The 16,288-nt window shown below is 36.1% G+C and overlaps 1 protein-coding gene across 2 annotated transcripts in view; it reads right to left on the bottom strand.

Annotated features, from left to right (window-relative positions):
* Nucleotides 1–16,288, bottom strand: part of LOC150110678 (zinc finger CCCH-type with G patch domain-containing protein-like) — a 149,472-nt gene that overhangs the window by 121,586 nt on the left and 11,598 nt on the right. For both annotated transcript variants that reach the window (XM_090395595.1, XM_090395602.1), the window contains exon 3: nucleotides 8,943–9,061. In XM_090395595.1, coding sequence (XP_090251721.1) covers nucleotides 8,943–9,061 — 119 coding nt within the window. The remainder of the gene's footprint in view (nucleotides 1–8,942; nucleotides 9,062–16,288) is intronic.

Raw genomic sequence — 16,288 nt, 5'->3', positions numbered from 1 at the left:
TTTCATAAAAAGGTGGAACACCTTTTGGCAGCTCCTATAGGAAGAGATGACCTTGCTAATGCTTCTGCCTGGTATCTCCACTTGGGCCTGGCTCCCACTGAAGAGACCTCAATAAAGGTCGAAACTAGTCTGGGTGGCGGCCCTTCCCTTAATGCATAATATTATACATATCCGCAAGGAGATGTGTTTTGCATTAAAGGAGATGTGTTTTGCATTATGGGAGATACTGAGATAGGAATGTTGGAAGCTTGCTCCACCTTTGCAAGGAGTTGCCCGGTGTTGTACCACTTTACCCCAGTCCTGAAGATACTTTCAGGTGCAAACTTTGTTTGCACACACTTGGATAAAGGATTAAACTAAATTTATTATACTCTTACCAAGTGAAAAATAAACTTTTAACATGTTTATACAAGGAAAGGCTAACAGAAATCTCCAGACACAACAACATGATTTCTATATTATCGAAAGTAACAGAAGATGAGCTGTGATTTCCTTTTTTTGTAAGAAAGCAGACAAGCTTGCATTTTGGTGCTGTTGAAAGTGACTAGGTTATCCTCATCCCTACTAAAGAATAGTAATAAAGTACAGTATACCACAAGAAATTATATTCTGAATTTAATCCTTCATCAAAACATAAGCAAACAAAGTATGAACATGAAATATCTTCATAAGCAAGCTACTTGTACATAAATAAATAAATAAATAAATAATGCTGCAAACATTACACAAATTGTCTGAAAGAAAGTGTAAACTATCCAGACTGGGTTTAACCATTATTAAGGTCTCATTAGTGAGAGCTAGACCCAAGAAGATACTAAGATTAAATCAAAGCAGAAAACAGCAATTGTTATTATTATTATTATTATTATTCCAGGCAACTCCAAGGAGTCGACAGACTCATCGAGGGAGGCCCTAACATCATGTCAAGAACAACTATTCGACATTCACACAGTATCTATCATACTTTGCCTTGAACTCATTCACGGTTGTAGCACCCACAACAGACTCTGGAAGTTTATTCCACTCATTCACTACTCTCCAAGTAAAAAACCTAGCTCTAACACCCTTGTCAACCACATTCTTGCTCAGCTTCCATGCATGGCCCCTAGTCCTCCCACCACCAGTCCTATTTTCAAAAATATCTTCTGGATTAATCTTATAAAAACCCTTCAGTAATTTGAATGTCTCAATCATATCACCCATCTTCTGCCTATCGACCAATTTCTGTAACCCACAAATCTTCAACCTATTCTCATAAGGTTCATTCCACAGACCTGCTATCATCTTGGTCACTCGTCACTGGATCCTCTCCACTTCCTCCCCATCACGAAGAAACCCTGGTGCCCATAACTGGGCACAGTAGTCCAGATGGGGTCTTATCAAGGCTCGATACAGAGGAACAACAACTTGTTTGTCTCTGCATGTTAAAGTATTTTTCACAAGCCAAGTGATTTGATGAGCTGATTTAGCCACTTTTGCAATGTGCCCCCTAAACTTCAATTCCCTATCCACCAACACTCCCAAATCCCTGGCCTCATCAATCTCCTGGAGTACGGTTTCACCAATGTGATATACTGCTGCTATTCTTTTAACCCAAGTGCATAACCTTACACTTTGCCACATTAAATTGACATCCATTTTACCTAGCTCAGTCCTCCAAACGATCCAAATCATCCTGTAATATTTTGACATCCCGTGCACTCACAATTGCTCTACCCAACTTTGCATCATCAGCAAACAAGTGAATACTTCCTCTCAGATCCTTACCTATATCATTGATGAACAAATTGAAAACCAGTGGTCCAAGAACAGAGCCCTGCAGCACACCACTAGTCACAAGCCATCTTTTAGACTCCACTTCTGAATAAACCACTCTCTGGTATCTCTCCATCAACCACCCTCCTATCCATCTCACCAACCCTATATCCATCCCCATCTGCTCCAGTTTACTGATTAGGGTTCCATGTGGTATTCTGTCAAAGGCCTTGGCAAGGTCCAGTAGAATCACTGTAAACCCATTACCCTTATCCAGTTCAGCCGTCACTGTGTTATAAAACGTGAGGAAGTTACTAAGGCATGATCCACCCTTCACAAAACCATGTTGTCCCCCTCATACAATATCCCATTTTCATCTATCCAATCCTGTATTCTTTCCTTGACTAATTTCTCTAAGACCTTGACAATGATTCCTGATATGCTAATCGGTCGGTAATTTACAACAGCAGTCTTGGAACCACCTTTATGCAGTGAAACTCTATTCCCCTCTTTCCACCCCCTCGGGACTAACCCAGACCCGAGACTCAAATTAAACAAAATGGTCAAGGGTACTGACAATTCTTTAGCCGCTTCTCATATGACACGAGCTGGTATACCATCCAATCCCACAGATGTATTGACATTGAGGTTATGCAATAGACTACTCACCTCCACTTTATTCACCACAATTCCCGTATAATCTACTGGTTCATTCGTTTCTGCAATGTCACCACCTGGATGACATATTCTTGCAAAGTGCTCACTCAGTAACTCAACTATATCAACTGATTCAGTTACCTCCCTACCATCAGCATTCTTTAAAATCATTTTGCCATATACATTTTTCCTTTTACTTGCAACATATCGAAAAAACTGTTTAGGATTCTCTTTAGCCTGCATGGCCAATGTTCTTTCGTAATCCTTTTTTGCTTTTCTTACCACACTCGTTACCCTTCTGGCCTGTGCTTTATACCATTCATGTGCCTGCCGGTCACTTTTCTCCTTAAATTCCCTCCATAGCTGTTTCTTTTTTTGCAGCTCAAGCTTAATGGTGTTATTCATCCATTTAACCTCTACTTGAGTTATTATTCGGACTCTAGGTATACAGTCAGCCATTGCTTCATGCAAACACTTCTTAACTGCCTCCCATGCACTATCAACTTCTAGTCCTTGCAGTTGTACATGTCATGGCACTGAACCAATCAAACTCCTAAGCTTATCATATTTTCCAGCCCGATAATTCCACATGTACCCTGTCTTAATTGTAAATTCCACACCTTTAGCCACCTCCCAAGTCAAGACCCTATGATCACTCTCACCAATTGGTGGCAATGTGGTCATATTTGTTACAGTTAAATCCTCAGATGTCATTACTAGGTCAAGCACTCTCTGACCCTAGTATTTTCCATTACATGCTGTCGCAGATAGTTATCCCTTAATAACCGCATAAAATCCAATTCCTTCCTCCCGTGTGTCCTCTCCTCACTCCAATCAATGCGACCATAGTTGAAATCTCCCATAATAATCACCCTCCTACCACCCATTTCTTCTATTTGCTTGTGCATACTGTCACCACCATCTTTTCCATCACCTGGTCTATAGCAGCACAATTGTATATTTTGTTCTGCTAGCCACAATCTCACACCAAATGGCCTCAAATGTGCTCTTTCCTCTATCCTGCAATTCATCTTCTATTCTCCTTGGCTGCAGCTCATCAGCTATCATCAACAATATGCCTCCCCCCATTTTATTCTCCCTGTCATTCCTGAACACACTATACCCATCACATTCAATCCCACTAGCTATATCATCTACAGTCAGCCATGATTCACTAATACCAATAACCTGTGGTCTGGAAGTGCCAACCATGGCCAAAAACTCTTCCTTCTTGTTCCTAATACTCCTAGCATTAGTGTACATGAATTTAAGACCCTCATTATCCCCAACTCTACCTTGATGCCTTATATTAACTATCCCATTCTGATTTGTTGTCCTTATTCGCTCGGGCATATTATACTCATTCATACATTCAACTGCCTCCCTGAGGACTGTATATCTACTCCCCCCCCCCCTTAATAAATCTAGTTTCCCTGATTTTACACATCCACTACATTCAGGAACACTTTTTCAAGTCTCCTTATACCGTATCCATTCAAATGCAAGCCATCCATCTTATATAGATCCTTTTGCCCATCGAACTCACTCCACACGTCCACAAATTCCACACCACTCGTCATACATGACCCACGCATAAAGTCATTTGCAATTATGGCCCTCCTTTTAAACATTTCACTGTCATACCGTGGCAAAAGACTAATCATTCTAACTCTCTCACTCTTTTCTTTTGCTACCTCAAACAATTCATTCAGGTCCTCTATCATTTCCATTTTATCTCCTTTCAAATCATTCGTACCTGCCACAACAATCATTTCTTTCACCCGTTCCTTTTGTTCTCTAATAGACTCAGTTACATCCTTTATGGTCGCACCAGGTTGGTACGATTTTGTCAAATCCTCTACTAACACACCTCGAACTAATGAGTCTCCATACAGCACTCTATCCTTCATTTTGTTCATGTTCACACTCATACGCTTATTTTTCCTATCATACTTTTTATTATTGGCTGTCTCATTCAGTCGACTTTTGCTCATACACTCTAGCTGCTGTTTTGCCCTTTGTATCGCACCACTCAACAACGCGATCTCATGCATTGCTTCTATCTCATCTTTTTAATTCTCTGTAAAACCATTAATATGCTCTGAATTAATACTATTGTTAACACCCTCACAGTTCTCTGGTACAACCTCGCCATTTCTTGTCATATTACTATTTTCTTCATTCTGAAGTTTGACAAAAATATCACACTCACGACCCGAAATACACTTTAATTCCTCATTCTCCCTACATTTTCTACACACATTCACTCCTTTATTATCATCTAACCACACTCCGAACGCACTCCGCAAAGCCTACATCTCGCAGAGATAGTACACTGAATCATCTCCTTTATATTACCGTTCTTGAATAAAGATGGCAAACCATCATTACTGGCTGCCATTTTCCTTTGTACGGGAGCCATACTTACTTCTAACATATTTTATCAAATTATAAAATGAAACACCAAAAAACACACAAACAGATGCACTAAGATACGCAAGGCAAACAAAACTACGTAATATTCAAGTAATTTTATCAACGATAACTTAAAATAGCACTTATCTTATCACAAGCTTTCAACACACACACACATACGACTACGAATCCCTCTAGCGGCTGCCCTTGTTATGGTGAGACGATGCTATCGATTTGAAATCAACAGCTCTTACATGCAAATAGCCTAGTTGAAGATACTTCGAGCACAAAATGTGTTTGCTCATACTAGGTTAAAGGATTAAAACAAGAATGCAATTTCTTGTCTAGTCTAATTTACTTTGGAACCAAATGAGAAACTTTCTACAACAGCAACAGAGATCAACAACGAAGCATATTATCAATTACATCCAATTTCAAGACTACTGAATGTCTGGACTAGATTACCACAGCTTAAATGTCATATACTATGGCAGAAAGTGGAATTTTTAACACAGTTCCTTTTGTAACATTATTCAAAGAATCTTGTGAGGCCTTTCTACCAACAGTCTCACTTGGCTAAGAACAATTCCATGTTGATTTCTAGCATTCTGAAAATGGCAAGTAGTATTCATTATTACAAAATTAAAAACTCTATAATACTAGAAATTGACTGAATCTTACATATAAGTGATTACATATATAGAGATGTGTATGTAAAATATATATATATATATTTTTTTTTTTTCAAAAAAAAAAAAAAAAAGAGGTTACTTCTACAGTCATTTTGTTAGCTTTGAAAATATTCGGTATTATACTAGAGAAATATTAACTTTATTAAGATTAAAGTTTTTTTTAACTTATTTATATTTTAATCCACTCAAGTTTTCTGCAATAACATTATGGCAACAAGTAAGTCTTAAATCTAAATACACTCTGTTAGCAACAAACAATTCCTTTGCTAGCATAACAAAGTTAAGAAAAGAGCAATCAACTCACATTCATAAAGCAATACATTCTATCAGAAGCTTTATACCACCTTATCATTTTGAACTTCATTTGCTTTTAAGGAATGCAAATGAAATAGCAAGTTTTCATAGGTATTATTTCTGGGAAAATTCCCATGTTACTCCTCTAAAATAAACTATTATTTTAATCGCTAATAGCCTACTTTTGTTTAGGAGTGCCCCTTTTTTTGCAATGTCACTGGCTCTTTGCTCAAAACTTAGGGCATTACTGAAAAAAAAAAAAAAACAGGATACAAAGTACAGGAAAACTGAAATAGCAGTCCACACCCTTGAACAGAAACATACCCCATAATCGACAAGGCCATAATATCAGATATACACGAAACAATACTCAGAATATCGGAAACGATAGCCATAAAATGTGACGAAAATCAATAAACATCCACTGACCCTACATAATCTCCAAGAGTTGGAAGCTCCATAACATAAAAATTAGGTCACGATTCCAACCAATAGGAGGCAACACAAGCACACCAAAGACAGAGACACCTAACTGACATGACACAGCCTCCACTTCCCCCCCCCACGAGTTCCGAAGGCGACACACTGTTAAAACGGTTCACACCCCATTACTCACTCCCCCTCCCAAATGCTGTCTACCCACCCTTAATAATAATAATAATAATATCCGAAATTAGCTGATGCCTTTTTATTCCCGTATACAGGGAGTAGGAGAGGCCATTTTAGCCCTATCTAACTTTTGGAGACTGAGTGGACAGTTCAATCTCCACTGGTACCCAATCGGAGATAGCTAGAACAAGGCTATCACTAATTAAGCGGCACGCAGTGAAGAGAGACAGCTCAACAAGTGCTGCCATCTCGTGGTCCCTAACACTCATATTTAATATCTGAAATAATGCGAGTTCTACGGTTGATTTTCTTGAGTTTACGAAAAACTTGAATTTCTGGGAAAAAAAACCTGCTTGCCCGTGGGTTTTTTCAAAATAATTCCCCCACATTACTTTACCTCCACTTTCCCAAAACCCCCTTCCTTCAACAGCTTAACAGCAGATGAATGCATATCGCCAGGATAGGGAGACAGAAAACAACATCCAAAACAACATTCAAAGATATGTCTGAAATTTCCTCCTATATTATTCTTCATATATTAGTTTTATAACACTTCAGTAATGCTCTAAGTTTTGAGTAAAGAGTCAATGACATTGCAAAAAAAGGGCACTCCTAAACGAAAGTAGGCTATATTAGCCATTAAAATACTAGCAAGTTTTTGATTGCTGAGTCAAAAAGTAAATTATATGTGACAAGAAATTATATTTCTATTTTCATCCTTGACACAAATGCGAGGTAAACAAAAGTCTGATATGAAGTATCTTCACAACTAGGTTACTTGTATACAGAGACAGTTGATTTCAAATGACTTGATTTAGCTCTCAGTAGCAAGGGTCTAGCTCCCACTGATAAGCACTTAATAACAATCGAAAACAGTCTGGATCATGACACTTCCCATAATGTATGGTAATATACATATCCAAAAGGAAGTTTGTTGTGTAGTATGAGATACTGGGTAAATCTGATGTGAAGTCAACAAATAAACCAACAAATGAAGACAATACTTCATGTAAAACTTCGGTTTGCTGATACTTTGGTAAAGGATGAAAACAAAAATATAATTTACTTCATTGAAAAAATTCCACCACTAAAATTTTCATATTCAAAACTTAAAAACCAGTAAAATTATCTTTACTTAAGGTTGTCAGATTTTGGTAAACAAAATATGGGACATGGGTGACCAAAAGAATGATGATGCTTTATGCCATGAAATGCCATAGTTATTTTGGCAGCAATAACTCTTCTTTCATTGCTGATATTTGGTTTTACAAAATAAGTATCAATACTTTTGGAACTGGAACTCGAAATGCTCAATTTGTGTTTCTGAGTGTTAATGTGTTGTGTAATATCCGATCGTCCCCTGTGCAATACTAAATGTCCGTCTACAAATTTTGCATTCAACTTTGTCATTGTGTTTTCCTTTTGCAATAAAATTCCATTCTTTCGAATAATCATCATTAAAAATGCACTTTCGTTTTGGCATTGTTAAGAGCTTAAGGAAAGCGACAAAATTTAATATACCTTTGTATAATTAATAAAGAAAATTAATGTACCTTTAATTATATATTTTATGTATTAACCAAATATCGCACATTCAAAAAAGCAAGATATTATTTTTTAATAATTACTGAAATAACGTCCACATACTGTACCAACAACACACCGCACAACATCCAAATAAAAACTGTTTGAAAATAAGCAAATGCAATATATTTGTACAGAATTATAAATAAAATGCTTATACTAAATGAAAAGTAACCAATGAAGGGGACCATTGCTGTCATGCTGCTGCCGTAAACTGTAAAATAATTAATTTCCTCAAATTATCTGTTTTTATGGCTTACAAATCAATTTAAGTTGGATTATTCAAAAGAATACTGAAAATTATAATTGCTTAACATAATATTTATAATTTTATCTTTTCATTAAAAGTACAGGAAATTAGGCTGTCCCTACAAGTACAATACAGGACAGGACAGCAAAATTCAACATAAAATACGGGACATCTGGAAAGACTATTTTTACTTTATGTAAATATACAGGCACAGCTCTACTTTTGAACTTTCAAGATACAAACAATTCATACTTACAAACCTGCATGAACTAATAAATTGCAACTGTAATTCATTTAACGAACACAGGACCCCTGACTTACAAGCATTTTATGGTCCTTGAAGTGAAGTTCACTGATACATTAATAAGGTCAACAATGACTCTTGTGTAAGAAAAATAAATTCAGCTTACAAACACATCAAGGAACAAATTATGTTTGTAAGTTGCAGTTCACCTGTACTAATCTTTTACTTAACCCATATGACTCAAAGTTTTTTTTTTATTAATGATCTAAATTCAGTAAGATTATATGAAAATATAAATATATTATATATTCACTCTAAGATGTAAAAATGATAATTTTTAAATATCATTGAAAAACTAATTTTTCAGGAAAGTAAATTATAAAACACAAAACAAAAAATATATATACATATAAAGAATCAATTTTCTTTTGAGGCCTTTTACCTGAAAGCGTGCAAACTCAGCATCCATATCATTAGTATTATGAATACTGAGGCTTTGCTGAGATTCAGCATTATCAGCATTTAATGAGACAGTCTGGAGTCTTTTTGGATCTAGGCTCTCTATACAAAAACACATGAAATTAAATTTTTGAATTTGTAAAAATACTGACAAATGCATAAATGTTGATGCATTTTAAGTTAGGTTATCAGGAATTTTATTCTTAATAAAATGCTCATTAAAAATATACTGGAAATTTTTTAAATGGCTTCCCTCGTTTTTTTTTTTTAAATAACTCCCACTCAAGAAAGATTGTAAACCTTCAGGATTTTTCCTCTAGTGTTTAATTTGTATATCAAAGATACAGGAAATGAGTTAAAGGGAAATATTCATTTCTATACCGCTGATGCAAAGCTAGGAAGAGGGAAAGTCAATGAAGATGATGTAAAGATCCTGCAGGATAATTTAAGCACATTGGCAGTATGGACAAAGGTAAATATCTGCCAATTTGTTTCAATACTGGAATACTGTGAATTGGCATAATAATAATAACTATAAAAATGGAGGGAAACTCATGTTAAAACTTATTAATTGTAGAATTTTCACCTCAGTGTCATAGGTGTCTTCAAAAATCAAATACTCAAAAAAAAAAAAAAAAAATCAGCTAATGCCTTTTTATTCCCGTATACGGGGAGTAGGCCATTTAGCCCTATCTAACTTTTGGAGACTGAGTGGGCAGTTCAATCTCCACTGGTACCAATCAGAGATAGATGGCCCAAGGTTATCACTAATTAAGCGGTACACAGTGAAGAGAGATGGCTCAAATGTGCCGCCATCTCGTGGTCCCTAACACAATATATTTTAATGTCTGAAATAATGTGGGTTCTACGGTCGATTTTCTTGAGTTTATGGGACGAAAAACCCGCTTGCCCATGCCAGAGATCGACTAACTCGGAAACTAGTCAAAAAAAGGCTTAGAAAAATTTCCTCTAGTCGCCGACTAGACTCGAAACCAAGTCTTCCTTCGTGCGGCCAAGCGCCGTAGTGTGCAAACGCCACATCCACTGAGCTACACAGGCTCTAAAATCAAATAATAACAGACAATTCTAAAAAGAGCTAATGTAAAATAACTAACAGAGTTAATGATTTCCTCACTAAAAACACACACACACATAAAAAAAAAATAATAAAAAAAAAAAAAAGTTCATCCCAAATAGAAACATTATCAATATGAGAATTAAGCCATTTTACATTGTGGTTTAAGCCAATAGGAATACAATTTGGTTGGCTAAATCACAAATTAAAGATGTAGCTATAGTGTTCAACAAAAAATATGAGGCTAATTTCTTGAATAGCAGGAAATATCAAGTACAGTGATGTGGACAAATATCAGAATCGGGAACTGGACAATGAGACTTATTTGTGCCTATGGTCTCACAGAAGGTTCTACTAAGGTAGAAGTGGGGGAATTTTTTGAGGCTTTAGAGAAAGCAACTGACACAATAAAAAAAGAAAAGTTGGTCCTTGTTGGAGATCTGAATAGCAGAGTAGGAAAGGATTGTCAGACATACAAAAACATATTGGGAAAATTTGGAGACAACAGCAAAGCTAATAATAATGGCAAATACCTGTTGGATTTCTGCTCAGGACATGGACTGCTTATTACTCACACAATGTCACAAAATAAAAATATGCACAAATTCACATGGATAAGAAAAGTCTCATTGACTACGTTATTGTTCATAGCGATGTTTTCTCACTGGTGCAGGATAGTAGAGTGTATACAGAGGATTTGAAATTGGAAGTGATAACCATTTAATCTTGAGCAGGATAAAACTGAATTCATATTGAAAAGAATAACGTGTAAGAAAGTTTTAAAGCGAATAAAAATTGAGCAGCTCTCAGATGTGAACTGTAGACTGAAATACACAAACATTATTCAAGAAAAAATGAAAGAGTTTGAGAACAAGAACCAAACCTTGGAGATTCAGTGGCAAGCCCTGAAGAAAGCATTGATTGATTCAGCCAGAGAGGCATAAGATGAGGTTGTCTCAAGGATAGAAAAATCAGAAATCCGTGGTGGACACCGCAAGTTGCAGTGAAGGAAAAGAAGAAAGCATATCGAAAGTTCCTGGCAAATAAGTCAGCTTGTGCTCTTAGAGAATACACTGACCAATGTAAGAAAGCTAAACAATGTGTAAACAAAAGTCATGGAAAGACTCTGTCAAGAACATAGAAATAAATATCAGGAAAGTGGCAAAATATTCCGGAGGCTACTGAAAAAGTTCAGAAATGGAGGAGAGAATGCTGTAAAAAGAATGATAAAAATGAAATTAAAACAGAAGAAAAAAAAATATTCATGATATATGGAGTAATTACTTCGAAAAATTGCTAACTGAAACAAGCAGTGACAGCATGATGGTAAAAAAAAAAAAAAAAAAAAAAAAACAATCAATGGCATGCAATCAGGAATTCACATCCATATTTGAAGTAGGAAAAAGCCATCAAAAGCCTGAATTGTGGAAAGGCAGTAGGAGTAGATGATATTCGACCAGAAATGCTCGAGTGTGGAGGTATAAAAGTCTTGCAGTGGCTGCGCTACGTAGTTCAGATAGTGTAGACAGAGGGATGAATTCCAGATGATTGGAGTAGAACTCACATAGTACCCATATATAAAAAGGAAAATAAAACTGAATGTGAGAATTACAGAGCTATTTCTCTCCTGAGTATTCCTGGTTAAGATTTATATAAGTATACTTGAGAAATGGCTAAGAAAAATTGTAAAAGGGAAGCCTGGTGAAGAACAAGCTGGATTCAGGCCAAATACAGGCTATTGGGATTAGATTTTCACTTTATTATTATTATATAACACCTCCAGGGAGTCCAAAGACTCATCGAGGGAGGGTACCTACTCTACAACTCTCCGTCTCCACCACTCCACTAACATCAACTATCTTCATCATCTACACCAACGCCATCTACCGTCGACAACCACTACTATTTTCACAGACAATCGCAAACATCCATGCCCATATCGGGATTCAAACCCGCAGCCTTTTGGGTGGAGAGTGGATATGCTATCCACTCGGCCAACAAGGCCAGCTTATAACAAATAGTTGAGAAAACATGGGAATATAACAAAAATCTGTATTTAAGGGATTATTTCTGGAAAAATTTCCATGTTACACCTCTAAGTAAATATTATTTTTATGCCTATTTAGCATATTTTTGTTTAGGAGTACCCCTTTTTTATAATGTCATTGGCTCAATTTTTAGGGCATTACTGATGGTTTGCTGGTTGTCTTCTTATTCAGCAGCATCTGGCATATGGTGATATACATTTATCTGCTGTTCAAGTATGAGTTAAAGGAAGGGGGTTGAAAATGCTGTCTTCAGAGCTCATGAGGGTACCCCCCCCCACGAGCTCTGAAGATGATGCACTGCGAAGAAACTACCTTATGGGATTAAACAATGTTGACAATTACTTTAGACATATAGTATAAGAGATCATTATAACTCATATATCATAACCAATTAAGGTATTGATTTACAAATTGGTTCATTCAATTAGGTATTAAAATATCAACATTTATTTTATTATTACTGGTAAGGAAGCCCTCTTAGATGCGGTCCCCGGAACTCTCAGTGTCTGTTTTGAGCTAATTACTTTTCTAGTAACCAGTATGGCTATGGCCCTTGGTTACACATATTTGCGTTAACTAACTTACATTACTCTAAAGTTACTTATCATAACTATGAAACCATTCGAAATATATTATATTCTACTTGAATATATGAGAATATATGAAAAAAAAGGAGTAGCCATAGTATTCAACACAAAACACGAGGCTAATCTTCTTGAATGGCAGTCAGTCTCAAGTAGAGTAATGTGGGCAAATATGAGAATGGGGAACTGGACAATGAGACTTATTTGTGCCTATGGTCCCACAGAAGGTTCTACTAAGGTAGAAGTGGAGGAATTTTTTGAGGCTTTAGAAAAAGCAACTGACACAATGAAAAAGGAAAAGTTGGTCCTTGTTGGGGATCTAAATAGTAGAGTAGGAAATGATTGTGAGACATACAAAAATATTTTGGGAAAATTTGGAGAAAAGAGCAAAGCTAATAATAATGGCAAATATCTGTTGGATTTCTGCTCAGGACATGGACTGGTTATTACTAACACCATGTTCCAACATAAAAATGTGCACAAATTCACATGGAGAGAAGAGGCTAGGAATAAGAAAAGTCTCATTGACTATGTTATTGTTGATAGTGATGTTTTCTCCCTGGTGCAGGACACCAGAGTGTACAGAGGATTTGAAATCGGAAGTGATCACTATTTAGTCTTGAGCAGGATAAAATTGAATTTCATATTGAAAAGAATAACATGTAAGAAAGTTTTAAAGCGAATAAAAGTTGAGCAGCTCTCAGATGTAAACTGTAGACTAAAATACAGAAATATTATTGAAAAGAAAATGAAAGAGTTTGAGAACAGGAATCAAACCTTGGAGATTCAGTGGCAAGCTCTGAAGGAAACATTGATTGATTCTGCCAGAGAGGCATGTGGTGAGGTTGTGTGCAAAGATAAAAAAATCAGAACTCCCTGGTGGACACAGGAAGTTAAAGAGGCAGTGAAGGAAAAGAAGAAAGCATATCAAAAGTTTCTGGCAAATAAGTCAGCTTTTACTCTTACAGAATACAGAGACAAATGTAAGAAAGCTAAACAGTGTGTAAAACTAGCTAAACAAAAGTCATGGGAGGACTTTGGCAAGAATATAGAAAATAAATATCAAGAAGGTGGCAAAATATTCTGGAGGTTGTTGAAGAAGCTTAGGAATGGAGGAAAGAGTGCTGTAAAAGGAATTAGAGATGATAAAGGTGAAATGAAAACAGGAGAAAAAGATATCCTTGAAGTATGGAGTAATTACTTTGAAAAACTGCTAAATGAAACAAGCAGTGATGACAGCACAGTGATAAAAAACACTGACCAGGCATGCAGTCAGGAATACATATCCATACTTGAAGTAGAAAAAGCCATCAAAGGCTTGAAATGTGGAAAGGCAGCAGGAGTAGATGATATTCGACCAGAAATGCTGAAGTATGGTGGTATAAGAGTCTTACAGTGGCTGCACTGCATAGTTCAGAAAGCCTGGACAGAGGGACGAATTCCCGATGATTGGAGTAGAGCTCTCATAGTACCCATATATAAAAAGGGAAATAAAACTGAATGTGAGAATTACAGAGGTATTTCCCTACTGAGTGTTCCTGGCAAGATCTATGCAAGCATACTTGAGAAACGGTTGAGAAGAATTGTGGAAGAAAAGCTTGGTGAAGAACAAGCTGGATTCAGGCCAAATAGAGGCTGTCAGGATCAGATCTTCACTTTACGACAAATAGTCGAGAAAGCATGGGAATATAACAAAGATCTGTATTTAAGTTTTGTCGATTTGGAAAAGGCATATGACAAGGTGCCAAGAGAGAAGCTATTCAATACGCTACAGTTATATGGTGTCAATGGGGCATTATATCAAGCAATACTTAGTCTTTATTTGAGTTGTGAGTCAGCAGTTAGAATTGAAGGAAGTACAGGAAGATGGTTTAATGTTAAATCTGGTGTGAGACAAGGATGTACATTATCCCCTCTGTTATTCATTATCTATATGGATCACATTATGAAGGAATGTGGTATTAAACCTGATATCAAAATTGGAGATGTTAATGTCAGCTCTTTGCTTTATGCGGATGATGTTATACTTCTAAATAAATCCGCTACAAGTCTGCAAGATTCTCTGACTAAATTGAACAGCTGTTGTAATAGATATGGTATGAAGGTCAGCAATAAAAAGACAAAGACCCTTAAAATAGGCAGAATCATTGAAAATGTCAACTGTATTGTGAATGGAGAACCTGTGGAACAAGTAAAACATTTCAGCTACTTAGGCACAATTTTTACTGAAGATGGTAAACTAAATATAGAAATAGACAACAGAATCAGCAAAGCTGGTATCGTGGGAAGTCAATTGAATAAATTCATATGGAATAAGAAAGAAATTAGTCGGAACACTAAATTAGCTGTATACAAGACTGTGTTCAAACCAATTTTAACTTATGGATCTGAGAGCTGGGTCAGAAGTAAAACACTTGACCAAAGACTAGAGACCGCAGATATGAGAGTCCTGAGAAAGATTAGAGGCGTGAACAGATGGCATCAATGGCAATATCATATTAAAAATGAGGATATTAGGAAAGAACTTGACATTGTCAGCATCCAGGAATGCGTTAGCAGAGCTAATCTCAGATGGTATGGTCACTTAAATAGAATGGGAGAGGAAAGATTAGCAAAACAAGTGTTCTCTGCCAGCTTGGCAGGAAAACGACCCAGAGGAAGACCAAGATATAGGTGGATTGATACGGTACAAAGTGCCTTAGACGATAGAAATATAAGATCTGATAATATTGGAGTCTTGACAAGTAACAGACTGATTTGGAGGAAAATTGTAGATAGGAAGTTAGTAATGATGTAATTTTTTCATGTAGTACTGTCATATCCTGTACACCCCTTGAGGGTACATGGCAGGAATTTGATGATGATGATGATGATGATGATATATGAGAAAATCTTTTATTAACCATAATAAAATAATAGCCAAAATAAGTGTCAGTACCAACAGAATATGATACTTGAATTTTATTTTGTAATATTGTGCTGTGCATTGAATTGTATTGTAAAATATGTCATAATTATACAAGTTGAATAGTATAAAATGTATAATTTGTATACATGATGTGAATAATAAAAAAACTGTTAAACTGTCAAAATGGCTCAAATCCCTGATCTTATCACATCATATTCTTCTCCTTCCCCAAAAATTTCTTTCTCCTCCTCCAAAAAAGAATTCTCTGCCCACCCTTAAAAAATCCAGGTTTAAAATTCACACACCTTCTGTCTCATTGATAATTCTACCACATCTCTCTATCCCCACATTTCCAACCCCCTTACTCTTACTCATATTTTAATAGCAGATAAATTTATATTGCCATACGCTGGATGCCGGTGAATAAGAAGACAACCAGCAACATCCTACAAAAGATATGTCCGAATTATTATTCCTATATATTCTAAATATATATCTGCCTTTAAAACATCAGTAATGCCCTAAAAATTTAGTAAAAAGCGAATGACATTATAAAAAAGGGGTACTCCTAAACAAAAATAGGATAAAGAGCCATAAACATAATCTGTATTTAAGTTTTAGACCTGCAAAAGGCATATCACAAGGTGTCAAGAGAAAAGTTATTCAAAATGTTACAGTTATATTGTGTCAATGAGGACATTATATCAAGAAATA

The sequence above is a fragment of the Typopeltis vanoorti genome, chromosome 1, assembly GCF_054136105.1.
Source record: "Typopeltis vanoorti isolate ZY-2024b chromosome 1, IOZ_Tvanoo_1.0, whole genome shotgun sequence".
NCBI lineage: Eukaryota > Metazoa > Arthropoda > Arachnida > Uropygi > Thelyphonidae > Typopeltis > Typopeltis vanoorti.
This window is presented reverse-complemented; position numbering and strand designations above follow the sequence as displayed.